This window comes from Phlebotomus papatasi, chromosome 3 (assembly GCF_024763615.1).
Source record: "Phlebotomus papatasi isolate M1 chromosome 3, Ppap_2.1, whole genome shotgun sequence".
In the NCBI taxonomy this organism is placed as follows: domain Eukaryota; kingdom Metazoa; phylum Arthropoda; class Insecta; order Diptera; family Psychodidae; genus Phlebotomus; species Phlebotomus papatasi.
This window is the reverse complement of record NC_077224.1, coordinates 57,594,523-57,619,044: the sequence shown is the minus strand read 5'-3', so window position 1 is coordinate 57,619,044 and position 24,522 is coordinate 57,594,523. Positions and strand designations below refer to the sequence as shown.

The 24,522-nt window shown below is 31.3% G+C and overlaps 1 protein-coding gene and 1 long non-coding RNA gene across 9 annotated transcripts in view; one reads left to right on the top strand and one right to left on the bottom strand.

Moving 5' to 3' along the window:
* Positions 1-200: 200 nt before the first annotated feature.
* Positions 201-24,522, bottom strand: part of LOC129806982 (anoctamin-1) — a 37,901-nt gene continuing 13,579 nt past the window's right edge. For 2 of the 8 annotated variants that reach the window (XM_055855918.1, XM_055855919.1), the window contains exons 3-6: positions 9,793-10,750; positions 6,499-6,731; positions 5,584-6,414; positions 201-1,373 (exon numbers count right to left, since the gene is read on the bottom strand). In XM_055855918.1, the coding sequence (XP_055711893.1) occupies positions 849-1,373; positions 5,584-6,414; positions 6,499-6,731; positions 9,793-10,750 (2,547 nt within the window). In that variant the 3' untranslated portion in view covers positions 201-848. Of the gene's footprint in view, positions 1,374-5,583; positions 6,415-6,498; positions 6,732-9,792; positions 10,751-13,183; positions 13,260-21,643; positions 21,762-21,979; positions 22,134-22,611; positions 22,812-24,522 lie in introns of those variants that run through there. The other 6 variants (XM_055855923.1, XM_055855920.1, XM_055855921.1 and 3 more) reach the window with 6 other exon arrangements.
* LOC129806984 (uncharacterized) lies at positions 15,205-17,757 on the top strand. The gene is made up of 3 exons (XR_008752218.1): positions 15,205-15,351; positions 16,116-16,315; positions 17,465-17,757. It is a non-coding gene; the product is annotated as an uncharacterized LOC129806984 (long non-coding RNA).

Here is a 24,522-nt window from a genome sequence, read left to right as displayed (position 1 = left end):
CGATGTTGTGTATTAAAAATTAAAAAAAAAATAAAAATAAAAAATAAAAACTTGTGATAAATGGAAATCAGTCAACAGGAATAGAATCGTCAGAATAGCAGTATTTTTCAAGTACAAAAAAAATTAATAATTAAATGCACAGTTTTAAACGGTTTACGTCATCTTTAACAATTTTTCAAGATTTTCTCTTGATTTTTCACTTTCTTTTTTTTTGTTTTATTGTAAGCAAAAGGCGGCTTAATTGGCAAGAGTAAGAATGTTATTCTTTATCTTTAGTTTTCTTTTTTTTTGTTATAAACAGCACCAGATTCTTATTATCATTTTTACCCAATTTCTTTTTTTTAAGTTTGGTATATTATTTTGTTATTTATTAAATAATTTAATTTTTATTTAATACCCTTCCTTTTTGCCCAATTTGACTGTTTTTTAGTCTAACTACAAAAAACAAAAGAATTTCCTTTAGTCAACCTTCCTCAAAAGGCACTTCTCAACCCCAATATATATTCAAAAAATTTAAATAAAATTCTAATTTCTTTGAAAAAAAGATCTAGTGAAAGTTTTTTATTAAATAAAAACTTTTCATATGTTTTTTTCTTTAAATTTTCAACCAAAATTTAGTCTTTCAGACTTTAATTTTTTCAGTGCATTACTTTACGTTACTTATTTTTTTCTTTAATCTTAGCCGCAAAATCCAATTGTCCATTTATTGTGGTTTTCAAAAACCACAAATAAATTATTAAGTAAAATAAAAAGTCACAAGTCACCACGAAACATCGAGAAAATAAGGAACATGAATAAATTCTCCCCGAATCGCTAAAGAAAAAGTAAATAAATAAATAGAGATGAACTCACGTTGAATCTGCACTATTTTTCCGCGTTCTCTGTCGAACTTCTGTACCATCTTCAACTTTGACCCCTCCATTTGGTACAGTGGCCACTGGCGTCTTCCCGCCGGCTGATTTGAGGCGTTCCTGCTCGATGATAATTTCCCGCGTAAGATATTCTTCGCGCTTAATGCGATCGCGCAGATGTCGTGGCTCATCCGGCACAGCCCAAGCCACCAACATCTGCACAGCACCCACGACATTTTGGAAGACCACCAGAAAGGCCAACCTGGCAGCCAGAATGTGCCAGTAAATGAGGGGTCGCTTGTACGGGCGATCAGCCCACGGTGGATTCCGATACTCCGGATATCTGCACATCGTCACATTGACAAAATTGGTCTGAAGTGGAGCAGTTCCTTCTTGGAAGTCGCTGGTATTAAAATAGGCCAGCGTGTGATTGAGGTAGCCGACATCCGTCTTATCCGGATTCACCGAGAGCATATACACCAGTCGCGGGATGAAGTTGGACGAGAAGGCAATGATGAAGGCCTATACAGCATCGTAAACAATATTTACTGACTTTCGTAAGTCACTTTACCCTCTTTTTTAAAATTGAACTTTTCAAAATTACACGGAGAATATTGATAAAATTACTAGCAACAAAAATATTTTGATTAGGGTAAAATGAAGTAGGGTAAATGTTCTAATTCAAAACCATTTCCAGACGCTTTAACTATGACAGAAGATTCAACACATTAAATTCAATTTTTTTCTGAAGAGAATTACATAAATTTGCTCCTTGACTCTTCTAGAATGTTACTGTTTAGTGAAAATTCTTTAGATATAATTTAAAAACTTATTAAATGCAAGAAAAATACACGAGTGTAAAATGCTTCTATTGGAAACATATTAAATCCAAATGGAGACAAGGGAAAGTTTCTAATTGGAGACAAACAGTGTAAGTGAAACCGCGACAAAAGGCTTCCAAAACCTTGTTGAGTTGCTCTTGAGACTAAGATTTGTTCTTATTCCTTGTTTCTTCCTACAAAAAAATCATATTTCCGGGGTTTCCTATTGAAGCATTTCCAGACACTTCAGAAAAACGATTTTTGTTCACGAAATAGGTAATTATTTCATTTGAAAACTTCACGTACCGTTAACAATAAAGATAGGCACTTAATTTAACTAAAATTAGCCAGAAATATGACATAAATGTTAAACAAAATGAATAAACAACAGTCACCTCATTGTGTTTTTCATTGGAAAACATGGTCGATCGATGAAAAATTCGATGGTGAAAAGGTACACTTTTAATTTTTCTGTGAAATTAACAAATTAAAATTTGTGAATATGAATGGATTTTTGCTTTATTTGGAGCAAAATTAACTAAATAATAAAACTCTAGTATAGAAAATACATAAATAAAATAATTTAGTGCTATATTTATCGTGAAAATAATGATGTTTCCATTTGGAGTAGCGAAAAATTTCCATTTGGAGCAGGTTTTGAATTAACTTAATTTACCCTAATTTGGAACAATTTGGGAGATTTGAGACTTTCTCATTGTTTCAGATGAGCAAAGAGAAAAGAAAGACCGCGAAATAGAAGAAAAGGAACAGATTTTCTCATTTTGAATCTCTAAAACAGTGAGAAAATATCAAATATCCCAAATTGTAAATAGTTCCAAATTACCTAATTTTATCCTATAAAAGAAAAAAGATAGAGTATTTCGATATGTAAATAAACCAAATTTAATCTATAAATAAATCAAATTCGATCAGTAATAATATTAAATTTCTGTCGGCAAAAATAGAAACAATAATCTTTATTTTCACTTTGTCAAAACTTTACGATTTTACTGCTAAAATCTAAATACTGCTAAAAAATCTATTAACTGAACATTCATCAATTTTGGTTTTTCCCTAGATCAAATTTTGATTTTTCATTGACCAAAAACGATTTTTATGGTTCCAGCACACCTTTTATAAGATCAGGAAAATTTCATAAGTCAAAAATCACGTCCTTTTCCTAAAAGCTTTGCGTATGTCTATCCCACTCTTTTGCACTCATCTTCTTTTTTTGATGAATTTAGTGCATCTTTTGAGAAAGAAAGTCATGGGAATTTTGACATCTTAAAATTTTACCGATCTAAAAGATGTACCAGATTACCCAGATTACCGACTAAAATTGATTTATTTACTGACAAAACTCGTTTTTTACAGAATTCGATTTTTTCAATGGCTAAAATCAAAGAGGGAAATAGATTTATTGAACTGATAAAAATCGATATTTGCTTTGATCAAAATAAATTTTTCACTGCCTGAAATTAATTATTTACAGTCCAAAATCTTTTTTTCTTCAACAAATTTGATTTTGTCAGTAACCAAAATCTATTTTTTCCGACCAAAATTTATTTACTTTCCAACCGAAACCGATTTTGATTTTTTGTAGCCAAAGCTTTTTTTCTGTACAAATCTGTTTTTTTTTTCATTGACCAAAATCAATTTTCATTAAAAATCGACTTTTTGGCGATTGAAATTTATTTATTTATGACTCCGGCACATCTTTTAGATCAGAAGAATTTCGTGAAGTCGAAATTCGAATCCCTTTTTTCTCACACGCCTTGTATAATATGTCTATCTCATTCTTTCGCACTCTTCTTTTTCTTTCAAACATCATTCCAAATTCAATTTACCTCAATAAGATTTGGAGTGCGAAAGAATGAGATAGACATAAGGACAGCGGGTGAGAAAGAAAGGAATGTGAATTTTGATTTGATGGAATTTTCTCAACCCAAAAGGTATGCCGGAGCCATTACTTACAAAAAACATTTTTGTCTGCTCAAATTTAATTTTTTATTTACCAAAGTCGATTTCACTGGCTAAAGAGGTTCCGATCTGAACATACTTGATTTTCTATTGAACAATATCGATTTTCTACTGACAGAAACTGATTTATATACTGACAAAAATCTATGATTTCTTCATTGATCAAAATCGAGTTTTTATCAACCAAAATTAATTATTTTGCAGCAAAAATCGTTTCTGTCTGATCGAATTTAGTTTTTCATTGGCCAAAATTGATTTTCTACTTATTGAAATTGATTTATATACGGACCATAATCGATAAATATTTTTTCATTGACCAAAATATTTTTTTTATCGACTGAAGTTAATTTATGTATAGCTAATATCATTTCCTTCTGCACAAATTTGATTTTTCATTACCAAACAATTATTTTTTCGACTGAAATTGATTTATTTACTGACCAAAATCGATTATGATTTTTTTATTGACTAAAATCGAACTTTTACCAATAGAAATTAATTTATTTATGATAAAAATCGTTTTTTACCAAATTAATTTACTTACTAACCAAAATTGATTTTGATTTTTTCTTTGGCCAAAGAGATTTCTTTCTGAATAAGTTTAATTTTTCATTGACCAAGATCTTCTGTTTCGAATGAAATTGATTTATTTACTGACCAAAATCGATTATGATTTTTTATTGACCAAAATCAAACTTTTACCAACTCAAATTAATTTATTTATGACAAAAAATGCAAAAAAATCTTTTTTTTTGGCCAAAGACGTTTGTTTCTCAACAAAATTAATTTTTCAAAAACTAAAATCAATTTTTCACCGACTGAAATTGATTTATATATTGATATAAATTATATATTTATATATACTTTTCACACTCTTCTTCTTCCTTTAAACATCACAACAAATTCAATTTAGCCCAATCGAATTTGGAGTGCGAAAGAATTAGACATATGCAAAGCACATTAGAAAAAAAGAATGTAAATTTTGATTTCATGAAATTTTCTTGATCTAAAAGATTTACATGAGCCATTACTAATCAAAATTGTGTCTTTCTCATCAAATTCAATTTTTATTGACCAAGATCTGAAATTTATTTATTTACTGACCAAAATCGATTATGTTCTTTTCATTGACTAAAATCGATTTTTACTGAATTAATTTGTTTGCGATCAAGATCGGTTCTTTCAGAACAAAATTTGATTTGTTTTGTTTTTATTGACCAAATCAAATTTATACTGCTTATTTTAAATTAAGAAGTGACCAGTAGGGGAATTCTGTAACTATATGACATTGTCATAAGACAAATTTAGAATTTTTTTGTAGAAAATTAGGGAAGACTATTCGAAAAAACCATTCATATCAAATATTGCGAATTTCACAGAGCTCCTTCACTGAGAAAAAAGAGGCTGCGATTAACTTTTTTTCGTCATAACTTTAACACTTTTTAGGTTTAACAGTTTTTAATGTTAATTTTACACCCTTTAAGGGTAAAATCAACATGAAAGAAGGGTAAATTTAACCCATAATACACCTAAAAAGGGTAATATTTACACCGTTTCCGGATCAATATTGCAGGGTAAAATTAACATTTCCGGAATGTTAATTTGACTTTTTTGGATTTTTCTTACTTAGTGTTACAATAATAATTTGATGCTTATTGGTCGTTAATGTTGTGATGCTCCCGAATTTACTGTCAAAATTAGTCATACCGTTACAGAATTCCCCTGCAGGTTCATTATTATTAGTGCCGAATTGTACCACCCTAATTTACTATTTACTGTCCAAACACTATTTTTTATTTATAGAATTTTAATTTTTTTTCAATTTTCTTAAGAATAATTTAATTTATTAGATAAATTTGAATTTTTATGCATCAGAAACATAAGGAAAAACTCAATAAAATTTAAGAAAAAAATATAAAGTTTGAACTTACGCTTGAAACAACTGCAATCCTCACTAGAATGTTCATAATGTTGTACCAAACCCCAATGTCCTTGACCCTCTTGGGCACAGGTCGTCTGTAGAACTTGAGAAACTTCTTGGCATCCAATCTCATCTCGAAGATGTTATTGAGAAGAGCAAAGAGAGGCGCGAGAGGAAAAGCTACGACAAAAATCGTAATGAAACCGTATTGAATGATCATCTCCAGGTAATCATCGAAGAGTCCCCTGCTGCTCCATGCCAGAAGTTTGTAATCCTCCGTCCACTGGCTGCAGCAAATGAGTTTATCTCCATCATCTTCCTCTGTTGTCTGCACGAATTTGTTGCGAATGGTATTGTAGGTTTTAATGAGAAAAGGCACTGCCATCTCCATCACCGCATTCAGTGCCTGTTTGCCCACCATAATGATCACGAGCTGAATACACAGCTCCATGAGACACCCTCCTGGACTACATTCCTCCTGGCGCAGCTTAAATATCCTATTGTACTTGGCCGGATATCCCACAAATTTCCCCTTGAGGAAGGCAATGTAGAAAATCGAGGAGTAGTAGTTGACAAATTGAAAGAGATAAATCTTGAGTGTCAGACTCTCATCGTATTCAGTTTGTGTGCGTTTGTACTCGAGATTCGTGAGAAAAACAGCCAGGTAATCATACACATGGTTCATTATCGTGATTACCACCAAGTTCAGTAGAGCTGCAGTCACGGGTGTCACCATGATCTTGTACGACATTGAATCTGTATTTCCGTACAGATTTCTCGTCGTTGTCGTCGACATCCGGTAGATAATCACACCAAAAACTGCCGCAACGGCCAAAAATATCTGCCCAGAGAGGAGACACAAACAAATTCAAATTACCCATTGTGTGTCTTCCTTTCCACCGCCAAAAGTATTTTAAAAACTCACAAAGAGAAAAATCACGGAAAAACTGACGATGTACATGGGAAATTTCTTCTGCCAGAATGGAACAGAAGGTTCAAGTGTTTGCGTCACAACATTGAACTTCTTCTTCTTGGCACTCTGCAATCTGGCCAGGTACTGAGGTCTTGCATGTTCTGCCTGATGGCAGAAACCCGTCAGACCCCATCTGTGGATTATCTTGGCTGAATGCCTCTTCCACAGCTCAAGATATACAACAGCTGAAAAAAATGTCTTCCATGGATTTTTTTTTCACAATAATCTCAAAATTTAAATTCATGAACCAGAAAGAAAATAAAGTTAGCAGTCGGGAATAATGGTGCTAGTTCAGTGAAAAAACATTTTTCCTTTGTGTTGGTTTTTGTCACGACTGTTTAGTGGTTTTATAACACGGCGAGAACTAGGGAAAATAGTCAAGACAGAAACCAACACAAAGAAAAATGAATAATGCAGAAGCACTTGAAAACTTCTGCAATATGTTTAGTTCCTGTCCCAAATACTTGGTGATTTTAGAATTAGATACGGACTGGTGGAAACAGTCTAGACAGAAACCAATACAAAGTAAAGTCGATAATGCAGAGGCACTTGAAAACTGTCATGTGCTAAAAAAAAATCAAGAAAAAGATTTCCTCTTTATTACAGTAGAATCTCTCAAATTCGGGCATTTGGGACCGAAATGTCACCCGAATTAGAGAGAAATTCGGGAGACAAATGTTTTGAAATACAACGATTTTTTGTTCTTCTGCATACTCATATTAGTTATACATATTCATATTTATGGTAAATTTCATGAACACCTCTTAATAATGCAAAATCACATTACAGTAGACTCTTCGATATCCGGCTGACTGGGGGACAAAATGACATTTAGGTTTTTTGAATGATCACCGGTTTTTCTATTTTGTGCAGTGTGAATTTATTTTCTGTTTGACAAAGAAAAAGAGAATTTTCTTCATGGTGTGCTTATGTTTCATTTTTATCACAATTATGTATTAAAAACTTCGATACAATGTTAATAATACTTTAATTCACTCTGGACAAACTTCATGTTTAGTGAAAATAATTTTGAATATATCAACCGCCAGTGTTTGGCAGCTGTCACCCGGATATCGAAGAGTCTACTGTACAACTAAAACAAACCATGGCAAAATTGAGCATATTTGCTTCATTAGAAAACTTAAAAAATATCGATGATTTTTTTTTCAAATTTAACTGCTACCCGAATTAAAAAGTAGTCCGAACTCAAAAGAGCCGAATTAACGAGAGTCTACTGTACTTTTCATTGGAATAATACCATAAAACTTCCTGAAGTGGCGGAGAATCGACAAACGTGGGTTAATAACCTATTTAAAAAGGTTTCATGATTATAAAATGATTTTGATGATCATGGTGATTTTAAAAGGTTTCATTTCAAAAGGATCAGACGCATACGAAACAGAATTTAAAAAGCTGATAATACATTATAAATAAACATGATATTAAAAAAAAACTTCAAGATATATTTCAATTCAAGATATAACGAAGCTATATAGTTACAATCAAAGTAATTTATCTATAAACTTAAAAGAACTTTAAAAAAACACATTTTTTTGTTTCAAAAATGGATTGAACGGTTTGAAAATACGTATATATCCAAAATTGGAATCTTTAAAAGACCTGAAGAACGGTTTACGTCCAATTTGGATATTCTACTCCAAAAGTAGGGTAAGTGTGCCAAATTTCGGCATAGTTACAAATATTCACCAAAGTCCCAAGTTTGAAATGCAATATTTTTAATACATAATGAAATTTCTTGCTACTTCTTTTTTAGGAAAGTAGTTTGGAACTAGAGCCCTGCACACCCGACCCGACCCGACCCGACCCGCGGGTACCCGCATGACTTTTTGCGGGTCGGGCGGGTTTTATTTTATTTTCTGCGGGTCGGGCGGGTCACGGGTACAACCCTTCAAATTTTCGGGTATTACTTAGACATTTATCCGACCCGATTTCTAGGATTTTTTAAAAACATTTTTTTTTTTAATTGATTAAGCTTTGGCGAAGTTTACAGAAACATAGAAAAACGATATGATAGTCAAAGAATAATTTATGTGATTGGAAGAGTATATGAATTTAAAGAAGTAATAAAGTGATCTGACGAAGATAAGTAATATTTATACTAGATACAGGAATTACGCACTTGACGGGATTATGCTATTATGTTCATACAATAATTCATGTTTGCCTAATATTGGATATCATTTTGTGTTGAATTACACATTAACATATACTGTTTTGTGAAGCGCGAAATTGAAAAACATTATGCTTATTTAAAAAGAAAATTCTTTAATTGAGGTATTTTTTTTTAATATTATGACAATTTCTTGAAAAACTCCGAGTAAAAACCAAAAAGTCCTTTTTATAAATACAGATCTTTTAGACTTAATCAAACGCAATTACCTCTAAGTGCATAATGCCATTTCCCTAAATTTTTTCGGGCGCGAAAATACGCTTATTCCCGGGATCAAGATAGCAAGATAATTTTTCGAATTGCTTTTTAACCCTCTAACGGTGTTTTGTTTAATATGCGAAAAAAAGTTCTAAAACAATGTTTTCTAGGATAATTATGTTCCAATAAAGTCGAAGAAACCATCCATTCTTCATTCTTTTAGTTTAGGCGCTAGGTGACAAAATATAAAAATTTTTTGAAACTCTTTTTGCTTCTAAAATTCACATTTTTAGTTTTTCAATTTTTTTAAATAAAATATACAAAGCAGAATGACATACCTTTCAGTAAAAAATAAATTTATTGTAGTCAGATAACTTTATATCGGTATTTTTATGGAAATGGGAAATGAGTTTCTCTGCACAAATAAAACCTTTATTGTCGCTGTAAATGTGATTTTTGTGAAGACCGCCTGGAAGCGGTCTTACCCGTTAGAGGGTTAATTTTCCCTAAGCTAAAAATTTTTCATGAGTCAGTCTTAAATACGACTAAAAGACTTATTTCTGCCATTAAAAATGATAAATCAAATTCTAATGAATCAAAATCCCAATTTGCGCGGCTTTTTCGGTCTCGAAAATGTGCATAATCCCGGGACACCCTATATGCTTAAATTTTTAAAGTTAAGAATATACTTCAGCCGAGAAGATTTACGTTTTAAAAAATTCATATAGAGAACAACTTGCTTTTTGTGAGTGAATTAAGCAGAAAAAAAGGTTTTTTGGAAAAATAGCATGTAAATATCAGTCAGAAAAATAAGTTCAAAATTAAATAAATGGATAATATTAACAAATAAAACTCACCCCAGATGGACATAAAGCACGCAAAGAAAACGGTGATGTTATTGTCAATTAGATGAGCGAATCGTGAATAAAGGCAAGTTTCGGAAAGGTACCAGTAGTCACATTTCGCATCGCACTGGGGACACATGATGATGCTCTTTCCTGCACTGCAGATATCCTCGCTGATTTGATTGGAGAAGAGCGTTGCCACGCCATAGAGGAAGCAGAAGAGGCCCACAATGGCCGCCGGGATCAGCATGTGCGTGTAAAAGCCCAACCAGGCAAAATAGAGAGCAATTCGGGCTCCAAAGTAATCCCGAATGTTATCCAGAGGCTGATGCCTGATCCACTGTTTAACTGATGCCCATTCATTCAGCAACAGATACCGCTGACTGTCCGGCGTTTTCAAGTCTCCATCGTGAAGGGGATAGGCATTTGAGTAGACTCCATCTGTCAAGAGCTTCTCAATTCCCACACTCTGTTCCTTGTCATTACCAAATCTCTGTCTCTCCAGGATAAAGTTCACGACGGCTATTCTAACATCTGGTGAGAAAAAATCCGGCCGATCTGTATCAAAGAGGTAGCTTTTCTCCCGCGAAAATTCCGCTCGCAGTTCGTTATTGCGTTCTGGAAAGAGATTTGGATCTAATTTGACAAATTCAAAGGGTTTCCCGAAGAATGACTTCATTTCGTCTAGAAGATGAAATTCCTCCTGGATGATATCTTCGCTGCCTTCGATCTTCTTGATGGGCATCTTCATCTTTAGTATCTCACAGAAACGACACAGCACTTCGACAGGTGCGTGAATCTTCACAAAATGTATCCTTTGGTTCTTCTCAATCTCCAAATCCAGACCCTCACTCATGAGATTCCGCTGGAAGGCCTCACGCTTCTCAGCATTGATTGGATCTGGATCATCTCCCAGGTACGACAGGACAAAATCCACCGATCGTTCGCCATCCTGAAACCGTCGCCAAGTCTGCAACAAAATACCGGGGAAACAATGAATTTCTGCTATGAAATCCATGGCCTTCTCTGAATATTGAAAATTTTCTAAGCTACAAAATATTGAAGGGCAATGAAACTTTGCAAAAACCGATTAGATTTCTTAAACATTTTTGAGAAAACTTAAAAAAAAAGAGTCATCTAAAATTTGTTTTTAAAAATACCTAACATCATTTTTTAAAATGAATTTGAATGGAAAAGCTTGCATTCTTTCCTTTTTAAAAGATTAATTTAAAATGTGAGGTTATGTTAGGACATAACCTCAAAATAAATTATCCTAAATTACTCATACAAAAGCTCAGGATGCAATTGGTTTTGGTCGTTTTGGTAATTCATAGTATAATTTCTTACTGCTGGCAGGTTAAAATATTCCTGTCTGTTAAAAGAATTAAAAGATTCAGAAAAAAATTATCTCTTTGCAGGTTAGAATTTAGAAGATTTTGGGAATACAATTTTTTTTTTTTTAAATCTAGAAAAAAATTACTAGCCACTTTATTTTTAGATATATCAGATAGTTAATATCCTTCATCAAAATTGTAATAAAATAAAGTTAAATTTTTTGAATTTGAACCCCTTAAAAAATACGTATTTATATTTTTTAGGTTAATTTCAGTTTTCGAAATATTTTGGACCAAATAAGAAATAACTCTGAATAGAGAAAACTCTTTATTCTCTTTTAATTTCATTCTATAATATTTATCAATTCAAGATTTTTAGTTAATTTCTTACAGAAAATCTCCAGAAAGAATTATAATAATTTTTCTTTTTCGAAATTATATTGCAAAGTTTGTTTTACGCTTCAATTAATCTCATTCTCTTATTTCGTGGTATTTTATTTAGTGAACTTCTGAATCATAAAACTATTTCTTGCAATCTTTAAACTCCTGCAATCAGACTGTATACTTTAAAGTTTTATGACGATTCACATTAGTTGTCGTTAATATGCATTTAGACATATTTTGGACTTTTAATTTTTGCAAATTTTTCAAATTTGAATTATTATTAGAGAAAAAGCCGAACTTGGCCCACAAAAAATGGTTTCAAAATCAAATTTATGCTACTTAAAGTCTATTTAAACTAATTTTTGCGGGCCGAGTCCGACTTTAGCATCATTTTAAACTCGCGACAAATAATAGCAGAGTAGTAGTAGCACAATAAAAGAACTATTTTATTTATCACTTGGAACCTTCAGATTCAAAGTCTCCAATCCACCAAAGTCGCTATTTACAGTTCTACTCTACAGTGTCGTCTAATAAAACAATATACGAAATAAAATTAATCGACTGTCTAACTTTAGAGACTCCTACCTGAGACTTTTTATTTTAAGAAGCCAAAATAAATAATTCCTATTGCGAAAATCTTTAAATGAAATCTTGTTTTCGTAGCAATCAACTGTTAGAAAAATTCCAAGAATTTGAGGTTATGTTAGGTCTAACCTTATAAAAATAGAAACATAATTTATTTATTTTAGTAATTTATTTTAAAATTTTCTTGAAAAAATTTAGCGTATGAATTCATAACCTCAGAAATTTAACAAACTAAAAAAAAGTAAAACAAAACAAAGTCATAACCAGTGAATGAGATAAAGACGAGATAAAGACAGTGTGAGGTTATGCTAAACATAACCTTGAAATTTGTTTAATTTAAATTTTAAAATTCTCTTTAAATCCTGATTCTCATATTCTAACTTCACAATATTTTAATCTATATGCTGAATTGGATAATGAGACCAAGCTATGCATTTTAAATTCACTTTATTTCGACTTTTTTTTAAACCTATCAAAGAAATTATCGATCTGAAACTTTTTATTCCATTTTAAATATTTAATCCTAATTCTCAGATTATACGTTGTTAATTTTATGAGGTTATGAACCAACAACGATTATACAGTAGACTCTCGCAAATTCGGCTCTTTTAAGATCGGGCTACTTTTTATTTCGGGCAGCGGTTACATTTGAAAAAAGTTTGTTGTCATTTTTCAAGTTTGATTATGATTATCAAATGAATCAAATATGCTCAAATTTAGCATGGTTTGTCTTAGTTTTGATGTGATTTTGCATTATGGAGGGATTTTCATGCAATTTACGATATATATGAGTGTGTAAACTCAATATCTATAAGCACATGTCGCCCGAATTTCTGTCTAATTCGGCTGACATTTCGGTCCTATATGCCCGAATTTGAGAGAGTCTACTGTAAATTGCAATAATTTATAAGACATAATAAATATTGCATTAGATTAGATTAGCAGTAGATACTAGAAATCGGCTAAAACAAACGGAAAATTTTAGGGTTTTTGTTAATGTTTTTGTTTTTGTTTCACTTTAATGTTTAACCTATTATTCCTCGAAAACTTTTGAAAAATAAGAGAATGAGATTTAAAGTTTTCACCAAGATTTACACTACTTTAACTCCACTAAAGTTTTCTATATGTGCTACAGAAGAAGGCTTTTCCACCTTCTCCATTGCCCTACGATTAATAACTGCGAATAAGTTCTTATCACCTTCTAAAAGTGATACTGTCTTCGTTCAATTATTCCAATTGTCATTTCTATTGTTCAGATAAATACTCAGTGATAAGATTTTGGTTCTATTCAAACCAAATTTCTCTCCTTGTTGCCGACTTTCCCTATGCTTTCTCAAAACTAACCCATTAAGATTCTAAATATTATTTATAGAAAATGTGTCTGTCTTTCTTCCAAATAAAATTGAATAACGAAATATTCTAAAAATATATCAACACCAGTAAATAAAGGAATATTCGTGCGTTTGATTAGGGAAAATATATATATATATATATTTACAAAGTGAGTCAGTTGGGCGCTTCGCTGTGACACAATTTAATCTCGAGACTGAGCTATGCAAAATTAAAAAAAAGAAAATGGAATTAAAGTAATGTAGATCTTCCAAGGCAATTAAACAACTTCTTAGAAAGCATAATATAATACGAAACAGTTAGGAAAGCTTTATTAGGCGTAGGTAAATAAATTACTCAAAAGCTCTGTATAGTAATATTTCCAAGAGATTAGACACAATTTACCCAATTTACTGTAAATATTTCAATTTAAACAATGAATTCGCATTGAACGATTCATTGAGCTTTATCATTAAACAGTAACCTCTCAATAATTTCTCCTCAAAGATTCTCAAGTTATTAATAGCGAGAAGCTTGTTTTTCTGTGGTTAACTGACAAAGCCATATAAACATTATATTATTATTTCACATTTTCAAAAACAGATTATTTATTCAGCTATGCAAATTGTAATGAAGAAAACTTTTGCAACACTTTCTTACGAACAAATTTTTGATATTAGAACAACAGCCATTTAAAATTAACTAAAATCGGAATAAATAAGTAAGATATAACACATTTTAACAGATATTTAAGGATTTTTTAAACAGTTATCTAAAAATACAAAATCACGCCTATCTATCAGTAAAAATGAAATAATTAGCAAAAAAATACTTGAAAGATTAATGTGTATACTAAATTTAACAGTAAACCGGGATATGTATCAGAAAACGATATATTTCTCTTTCATGAAAAGAAAACGCGATTCTATCTTCCATTTGATTTTAAATTTTCCAAGCCAAATAAGAATATTTAGTAAAGGATTTTGAAAAATTAATTCAATTATGAGTTTAAAAAAAATTGATTTAAGGCTACATTACCGTGCTATCACACTACGATTTTTTCAATTTGTAAATTCAATTTAATTCTCAGATGATTTGTTCCTATGCGTTATTTTCCACTAAAAACCAATTAAATTGATAGATCTGCACTTATTTATTAATAAAAACTAATATTTGGTCCAGAAAAACCTATTTAAATATGTTAAAATAGCATAAATGTGGTTGCTCAAATAAATTTGATTTCAGCAAATTAAAATGTTAAAATTGCTCACTAATTTCAATTTTATTGCAGTTACACAAGTAGCCTTTTGAAGAAAATTGATTTTATTAAATTTATTTATTCGTAATTAATATTATTTGTGGCTGTTTGTGGCCAAAATATAAGATAAGTACAATGTTTTAATGATAAACTTGCATGAAGTGAAGCTTAACCCATTCCTTACCATGGTATTATACATCATACGCAAATTGAGTGATTTTCGATGATTTATTTCTGGGCAATTTTTATCTGAATTGATGTCGGAAATAGATTTTTAGTAACTTACACTGCAAAAAAAGTGTGACGCCCAGGAACGTGTTAGCTTTTAAGCTTCCACTTGGTGTAACAAAAATTCTCACGTTTGGTAATGCCTGAAAATCTTGTAAGCTAAATCGCTACTTTTTTGCTGCTAAACGGGAGAGTGAGAGAAATTCAGTGAGAGCTGAAAGCTAAGCTGCGCGAGAAACAGCAGGAAAGGAGTGAAGTGAGAGAGAGAAACAGTTTGGGCTCTCGCGTGCGAGAGAATTTTTCTCACATTACTGGAATATTCTAGAAGGCTGTGCCCCAGTGCAAAAGCAAATGGCGCAGTAAAAGTAATTCAAGTGCAATTTCTCAGTGAAAAGTGTTTTATAAATGTAAAATTTAGTGGCATATTAAGCTACGAGGACTTGGAAAATAGTGGTGAGTAATTTAAAAGCAAAATATTCAACTTAGATAAGTGAAAAAGCTCTTTTTGGTGCATGATGTTTCACGTTAGAAGTTCCTAAACTTTCAATGAAATTTTCACAACAAAATTGGATTGAGGAAGAGTATTTTATAGACAATGGCATCTCAAATTTGATAGAAATAAAAAAAAAATTATTACTATCTTCTCCGTTATTAATATTTTTGTTTTCCAAAGCAGTTATTTCTCTGAAAAAAAAATAGTGATAAACCTAGATTAGCTTATTGCAGGTGAGATTCTTAACGTGAGTCAACTTGGAATGTGACTAAATATTATATATAAAGTTAAAGTTGGAAGGACGTAATGCAGTAATTTTAAGAAAAATAGTTAAAATTTTGTATCGAATCCAAAATGGATTTGAATGCACTGGCAGTAAAATGATATGTGATCATTTTACTGATATGTATATCAGAATGCGCTCTATAATTTTGCTGAATAGATTGATTGATTTGATACAATAAATTGCAATTTTCAACCGATGTATAACTTTTGACGAAAACTGCAAGTTATCTTTCTTATTTTATAATTTACTTTTGGCCACCCATATATTCGTAGTAGTGAAACACATTTTAGCAAAAATTGGTGCTGATCGGGGGACAGAAAATTTTAAGAATCTCACCTAAATTCTTTAAGTTCTTTAAGTTCTGTATTATCAAGTTTAAATTTACTTTCGCTTTTTTTATTCTTGATTTTATTTATTTATTGTTCTTATAATTTGCAGTACGCAGTCAACTAACCGAAGAGGATGGATTCGAAAAATTTTAGATTCAGAGGGAGTTAGAATCTTGCCGGCAGCATTTCAAGAAGTCAAAACTCCGTATTATATCAAACATATGTCACGAGGAAGATGCGTCTGGAACCGCTGCCAGTGAAAACATTCTCGTGGAAAATCCAAATGTGATGCCTACTCTTATTGCGAAGGTATTAAAATTTTTTGATCAGTTAAATATCCAAATCTTTGCAAAAATATATTTAACTTTAAGTCAAAAACAGTTTTCATTGGTAAAATATTACATTTTGCTCAGTGATAAACCTAAAATTGATCAAAAATTACAAAGTCATCTCTTTTATTCAAAGACATCTTTTTTATTATCAATTTCCGCAACAATGGTTTTCATTTTGGGACCAAGATCAAGTTCAAAATTTCACACTGTCAAATATTTCCAAGTTCAAGATTTTAATTAAAAAAAAAACTGTTAGTACCTTGATAATTCTAAACATTTCTGAGAAGTTTGGAATTATTTTAGGGAGACAGGAAGTTTGACATATGGTTTATATCTTGACATTTCATTAACATTTGATAGATTTGACATATTGCTCCTAATGGCCAAGGCACACCTTTCAGATCAGAAAGATTTCACGAAATCAAAATTCACATGTCTTTCTCACGCGTTTTCCATATATCTATTTCATTTTTTTCGCACTCCAAATTCGATTAAGCTAAATTCAATTTGTTGTGATGTTTAAAAAAAGAAGAAGAGTACATAAGAATGAGATAGACTTTTGCAAAGTGTGTAAGAAAGAAAGAGATTCGAATTTCGACTTCTTGAAATTTCCCTGATTTAAAAGGTGTGCCCAAGCCATAAGTTTTTGATTTTGGAATACCAAAATCCTGAAACTAAGTATTTTGTTTTTTTGTCTTATAATTGAGGCCAATATTTTACTTATCACATGAACTAAAATTGTATAATTTGAAATTTAAAAATTGTTTTTTTGCTGACCATTTTTTTGCTAAACAATTGCCCAATTTATTACAGACTAATTAAAACAATTGGCCTCCAAAATGATGCAGAGTAAAAATGAGATCCTGTTTTTTCTTTTGCGAATGCTTAAAATAATATTATTGCTCTCAAAGTTTGTGAATTTAATATTAACTAAGTTGATTTTATTGCTGAACTAATTCAGTCTTTTTAAATGATTTAGACAAAAAATCGAAAGAACCAGTTACGGAATTTAAAAAAATCTCCTTTTACAAGTCAGATAATACTTGTTAGATTTAATTGTACTTTACCAAAATTGACCTCTTCTTTATTCTTTAACATTAGTAATTCTTATTTTTTTACTTTTTAGGAACAAATTTATTTTTTTGGAGCTTTACAAGTACTTTGGAGTTCAAAGAATTGTTCTAATCAACGGTGCTGAGCTTTTGAGAAAAACAAGTTCACGAGAAAGAAAGATGGCAATTTAAATAATTGCTAACCATCTTCTTCTTTAGCGGCCTCAACCCAACAAAGACGACAAAATTGCCTACGCAAAGGCAACCATGGAACTTTTTGTTGTTATTTAGGTTCAAATATTTATTGTTACTAAGGTAATTGTAAATTTAAATTTAATTTAGTGAATAAAACGATTATAATGAAAAATTGAATTTTATTTCCTAAGTGTATATAAATATTGGTTCAAAGTAATGCTAAATTTGTGTACACTTTGAGTACAAAATCACTAACATATTGTAAGCCATAAATTCATATTTTTGTGTGCATTTTGATAGCAAATTTATTAACAAAACGATGCCAAATGAATCTACAGAATGTTGCTAAAAACGCTTACGATTTGTATACAAATTTACCACACCAAGTGGAAGTCCTTTTGGCGCATCCCAAATGTAAGCGAATTCACTCACAAATTTTTTTGAGTGTAAGTCCTTCAATTACTTGGAAAAAATAATTCGACAGAGATGATAATACATTTTATTATTGTTTTCTTGCTAATCCCAAAATATGGACATTCTAGCTCAAGTATTTCTGGTACATTGACTGAATGGGTTAAGTATCGGGAGTAATTCATTAAGTTCCTCCAAAGCCATTCGAAGGAAATTGTTATGTTCAGAAATTTCAGTTGGGACGACTTCATACAGATTTTCAATAAGACTGTATGAGAGTTGCTGCATGAGCCCTTTGCCTACAAATATTTTTTCTGGCTTTGGAGATCCTTCTGAATAACAGATAAGTGACTTATAAGACATTTTAAATACTATCACACATTTTCCGGAGTCATTCACAATCAAAAATCTCGCGGCACTATTTAAAATTGAGCAAATTTCTTGTAAAATGCGTCCTGACTTGAGAATTTTCAAGTAAATATCTAGAAATTCTAATATGCTCAATTGGCTCAATTAAATTTAAAATTAAAACGTGAAAAATCCTAGTGTGATAGCACCGTTAAGTATATCCTATGATTTTTTTTGGCTATGGTATGTGTCTCAGCTTAGTCATTGTGCTTTTAACATAATTTGAACTGACTAAGGTTGATTCAAAATTTGTTATATTTTTACGTTAATTTAGAATTTGCAAAATTCAATGGATTTAAATTTAAAACTTTTGCCTGAGTATACGAAATAGCTTTCAGTCCATTTAAAAGTGTTTTTTGACTAGAAACCTTTGTAACAGAATAAAGTCAGCATATGGAGTGCCGGGGCTACAAATATATTACTAAAGGAAGCTGAACTTTAACACAATGTTATTTATTTAGACAAAACAAATTTGGATTTAAATTAAATTATGACTAGATCCATATTTCTTTAAAACATAGCGTTTTCAGTGTACTTTCCCTATATATTATATTTTTGTCTAATCTTCACCATATAATATTTTTCTCTGATTTCTTTTCAGGATAATTTAGGAAATATATGCTTTTGAGTATCTGCTATTAAAGAAAAATATGGAAAAATATGTCATATGGAATACAAGTAATAAATTCTCAAGAATTCATGTTTATTTTTTCATAAGTTGTATTACTTAAATATCAAGTACGACAAACAAGACCTTGGTCAATAAACTATAATTATAGAATGACCCTTCCAAGATGAAATAGTGTGGTATTGTTACTGATAAATCGTTCTACACAAAAGAGATTAAACTTATCTTCATATGACAAATTTTTTCCAGGCTTTCAGTGAAATTTACATTAAAATACTTTAATATGACTCAGATATTTCAATTACACTCCTAATGAGATTTTAGAAATTTATGAGAACAAGAAAATTGCTTTTTTTAATTCATGGAGTTATTTATGTTTTACGTGTACAGAAACGACAATCACAAAGCATTTATTAAAATGAGTATATAACAGAAAAAAATATTTCATAAAATTATTTGTAACTGTTCGTGTACTCCTACTGCACAGAAAAAATTTTTGTAAAATTGTTCGTAAATGTTTGTTAATCCTTACAGAGCCCTACAAAATGCTCGTATAACGTAATATCTCACTAAAAAGTTTGTAGAAGTAAATTAGAATTGAAATCAGGAAAGAGGAAAAAGGTCAATATTTTAACAAATTCGACGGGATGTCGAATTTTTCGTTCTCCATTTTGAGCGAAAATTTTGCATGACCTTCCGCGAAGCAAGAAAATGATAACAAAATGTATTTTCATCTCTGTCGGACTATTTTTCCCAAGTAATTGTAGAACTAAAGTTACTAAAAATCCATTCCCGACAGCAATTCGGATAAAAATTGCCCAGGGATAAATCATCTAAAGTCACTCAATTTGCGTATGATGTATAATACCATGGTAAGGAATGGGTTAATTCTTTCGTCTCTTTTGGGACTCTGGGTACCCATGGAAAAAAGAATTTTTTTGGACTATTTAGAATCGATAAAATTCCGATTCTTGTGGATGATAACAAACTATAAGGATGTCCAAATCTAGGATATTTTTTGCAGGATCCCAATTAACTCCTGAACTAAGATATTCTTGGTCAAAAATCGTGAATTTTCGATTTTCTGCTTCCTTGCAGATATTGTGACTTTTTTGATATTTCTAGACCCGAATAAGGAAAAACCTCTCGGGGCCAATAAGTATGATAACTAACAATTACAGATTGCATAAATTCGAAAAATAATTTTTTCTTAAATTTTCAAAAAACTTGTTCAAACTTTATAAAAATAATTCACAAAATTGATATTATTGGCTTTTGGAAAATTGAGTGTTTGTCTCCTTTTCGTTCTTTTGGGGACGAGAGTACCCATGAGTTTTCCAATATCCCAGAGGCGAATAAAATTCTTTCTCTTCAAAAGTATCATAATTGACCACTAAGACTTACAATAAAGTGAGTTTTACTGAAATTCGTTCGCTGGATATGTTGTGGTCCGGAAAGAGTTAAAGCAAAATTTTTGAATATTTTATAAATTCATTAAATAACACTGGTCAAAAATTATACTGTTTGTTATTCCATTTCTTTTAAACAATTGAATATTTTTGTTCTGATTCCGCGCGAAATTCGTTCTACGGCCGATTTATTCAAAAGAAATCTCCTGTGTGTAAATTTTCTCGATGCATAATGCCATTTCGCGCGTTTTTTTTTTTTTTTTTGGTCCCGAAAATGTGCATAATCCCGGGCCTGAGTGAGTGTAATATGATCACTTTACGAACCGTTTTTGTCCTTTTACAAGCATTTATTCATACATTTTGGTTTGTCTGACGAAACTTTACGAACAAATGACAAAATTTTACGAGCATTTATTCCAAGTGTTTACAAACATTTACGAAGAAATGTTTGTAAAAGATAGACAAATGCTTGTCAAGTGATCACGTTAAGAACAATGTTTGTAGAAAATTACAAACATTTACGAACTTTTTAGTGGGTTATTCTATTTATGAGCATTTCGTAAGTTCCCAATACGATTTTTTTCTGTGTGGGGATTTATGAAATGACCGTAAATCGTATAACCCACAAAAGAAAGTGTGTAAAAGTTTGTAATTTTTCGCAAACAATGTTCGTAATTCCATCACTTGGCGAGCATTTTTGTCCTTATACAAACAAACGTTCATAAATGTTCGTAAACACAGAAAAATATTTGTAAAATTTTGTCATTTGTTCGTAAAATGTTGACAAACAAATCAAAATGTACGAACAAATGTTTGCGCCAAAAGTGATCATACTACAAACAATATTTCTGAAAAGATACAAACTTCCACGAACTTTTTAGTAGCCAATAAGAATTCACAAACATTTATGAACAATTTTACGAAATGTTTTTTCTGTGTAGACGTTTTTCTCTCATCTCTGAAGAGATATACTTTAATGCATCACAATTTAAACTTCTCTCAATACATAATAAACTCAAGAATTGTTTACTTTACACTATCGCTTTATATAAAATACCCCAAACAAATTGTCCCAATCAAATATAATATACGAAACACTTAAATAGAGTCTACAAAAAAAAACTAAATCGAATTTCTCAGCATGAACGATGAATCTCACAAGTTAGACACTGTGATAGTATATACTCTTAAATAACTCTTACTCAAATTATTTACAAGGAGGGAAAACACAGAAATTCATCACAATTTGAGGAGTAAATTAACAAATTTTCAGAGAGAGACACGTAAATCATTTCGGCAAATTCTGTATGAATCGCCATCGTATTGCACATCAAATAAAATCACTACCAGAGAATATTTCTCTCTCTCACAATTTACAGCTTTTTGCCGGGGAATGCGTCATCACTGATTTTATAATCTAACCCAAAATACCCTCTCCGCATGGCATTTCTTTCCATATGGAACCCAAGACAATTTCAAGCGGAAGAAATTGAAACAGGAAAAGATTTCTCTAATCACGTTCAAAAATGTCTACATACACGTACAAATTCAAATTCTTCTCCCTTCCTGTGGCCACGAAATGAGATGAATTTTGCCAAAAAGACTCCCATTTGGCCAAAATTCCTCTCAATCGGATCACTTCTTATCCCACACAAGACTCAAACTCAACTGAACTGTGCGCATTTTTAGTCTTAATCGGCACGCAAAGGAAACTCCTTCGTAGCCAAAAAGCCAGCTGATCGTTTCAATTGACAAATCTGTGCAAATTTATTAACGCTCTTCTGCTAAATTTTACTCATCACTTCATCCACATGGACAATAAAGTGTTAATTTTTAATTAATGCACAGAAGAAGGCCTCTTCCACTGAGATATTCTCCAGTATACTCTAGAATATGTATGGTATTCCCCAAATAATATCAATGTACATCTTTAAGATAGAATCAAGTACTTAATCACCATTTCCGACTCCAACTAATATTCACTAAAATAAAAAAAATAACAACCGAATAAATCGCCCTTGACTGTAAAACTTTTCACTGCACAAAAAACTAAAAAAGCCAAAAAGCTACAAAGAGTTATCTTTAAACACAAAAATGGCTCTTTCTCTTTTTTCAGAGGTCGATTAACGCACGAATCACGGGCTCAATTCAAAAATGAACAAAAACTTACGCAGTTTCTTCGCACAATTGGTATTTTTTCCAGTACAATTTTCATTTTATTCGTCAACAGGGAAAATGGCAAAAGTTGAGAACTAATCAAATGTTTCACAAAATGAGTTATTGATACTTAGATTAATATGCTACGAAAGACACATGCTGACTGTGGAGTTAGCAATGAAAAAAATGCAAAAATGTAGACACGATAGTGTTTTCTTGACGCGATATTTCCACACTTAATTGCAAATGAAGCTTTTCTGAATCATTCTGAGAAGGTGAACAAAGTGCCATTCACACTTTACAAAGAAGAACCTGTATCTTCCTACGTATTGAGCTCACTTGGATAATATCAATTTCTCAGTAGACCATTACGTGAGCTTCTTCGCCAAGACTTGAAATCGATATGACTTATATTTCATCTTCTATGGAAAATATTGCATTTCCTTAGCAAGCATCACCTTCACCTATTTAATGCTCAATTTTAATTTTGAGCCCCCAAATCTAAGTCTCAGAGAGAGCTGAAGCGAAGAAAGTGTGTAAAAATCTACTTCAAATCTCTCAAAATTAAGTCAATTTTAAATTGCTAAATAGGGATCTTTTCTATATTAATTGGCAGTGCCTCTGGCGTAGGTTTTTCAAACTACTTTCAGATTGTTACAAATTTGTTTATAAGGACACTTCGGATCCCCCTGTATAATTAAATTCCTTTCTATAGAGCCAGGAATCATTTTCGAATATGTTTGAGAGGTAGTCGGCGAATTTCGTCCTTGGACACCTACGTTCGAAAATCATTTCGATGTCGAATTTCCGAACATCAAAGTTTAACCACTTTGGAGGGCCTATTTTTCAACCGATGTGCCTAAATTTGGATTGTTTATGAAAGATCTTGAAACTTTCAACCCGACTGCATCGGAATTAATCGGTCATGAGTCGGTATAGTACCAAGATTTACCTTTCCCGGATCTAATTTTTTTTGTTCGAAAGCTTATTACTCGTGCTAAATTATTTTAAATCCTAAACACTTTTCATAGGAAATTTCTTATTTCAGAATGATTTTATCAATCAATGTTATCGGTAGTAAAGCGCAATGTATCCAAAAAGGAAACGAAAAATTAAAACAGATAGCTCTTTCTCGTGAGTTCGAGCACTCCCTAAAGCTGGTCGCTATAAGGATCGTAAACATGCCCTTCATTTTCCCCCCACTTTCCCTTTCCTCTGCAAAAACCATGTTTTATGGGATTACTCGGAAACGCGTCGTGCGATTTTTTACGATTTTTTTTTTGGATATGTTTTAGAGTTTGTCCAGGCGGATATTTCGTCCTTATACGAAAAACTGTTTAATCATTATTAATAACGGTTTTTCAGGGTCAAATGTTAAAAAGTTTTTTTTTTGATACGAAAACCAATTCTATTGATCTTAAAACTATTTTAGAAGATCTTTTCAAAGACTTATGACTGGGTTAAAATCGGTTGAGAACCAGTAAACTGTAAATGATGCGAAAGTATTTTTGAGGTATAGCATCTCAGTCACGAGTTTGAGCAATTCGCATAGTCTAAGATGCTTTGCCACCCCTTTTTTTATTCGAATTGATAATTTTGGTTTTCCAAAAGTTTTATTTGCAAACTTAAGGACTACTTAATCATTCTTTTTTATATATATTTAAAATTATATAAAAAATATTAAATATAGATAATTGGTTGGATTAGCAGTTGTCGTAATTAGTTCGTCACTTAAATCAGCAATTCTTGTATAGTCTGTGTATTTTTATATTGTTCCAAGACGGTATCTTTGATTCTTTGGCATTATAAATCCCTGCAGATTAAAAAATAAACTTATAAGATGAAATTTTGAAAACTAAAAGGAGTGTCCGATATTGCAAACTGTCCAGAATTTGACATAGTCCCGTTATATGTAAACTAATTA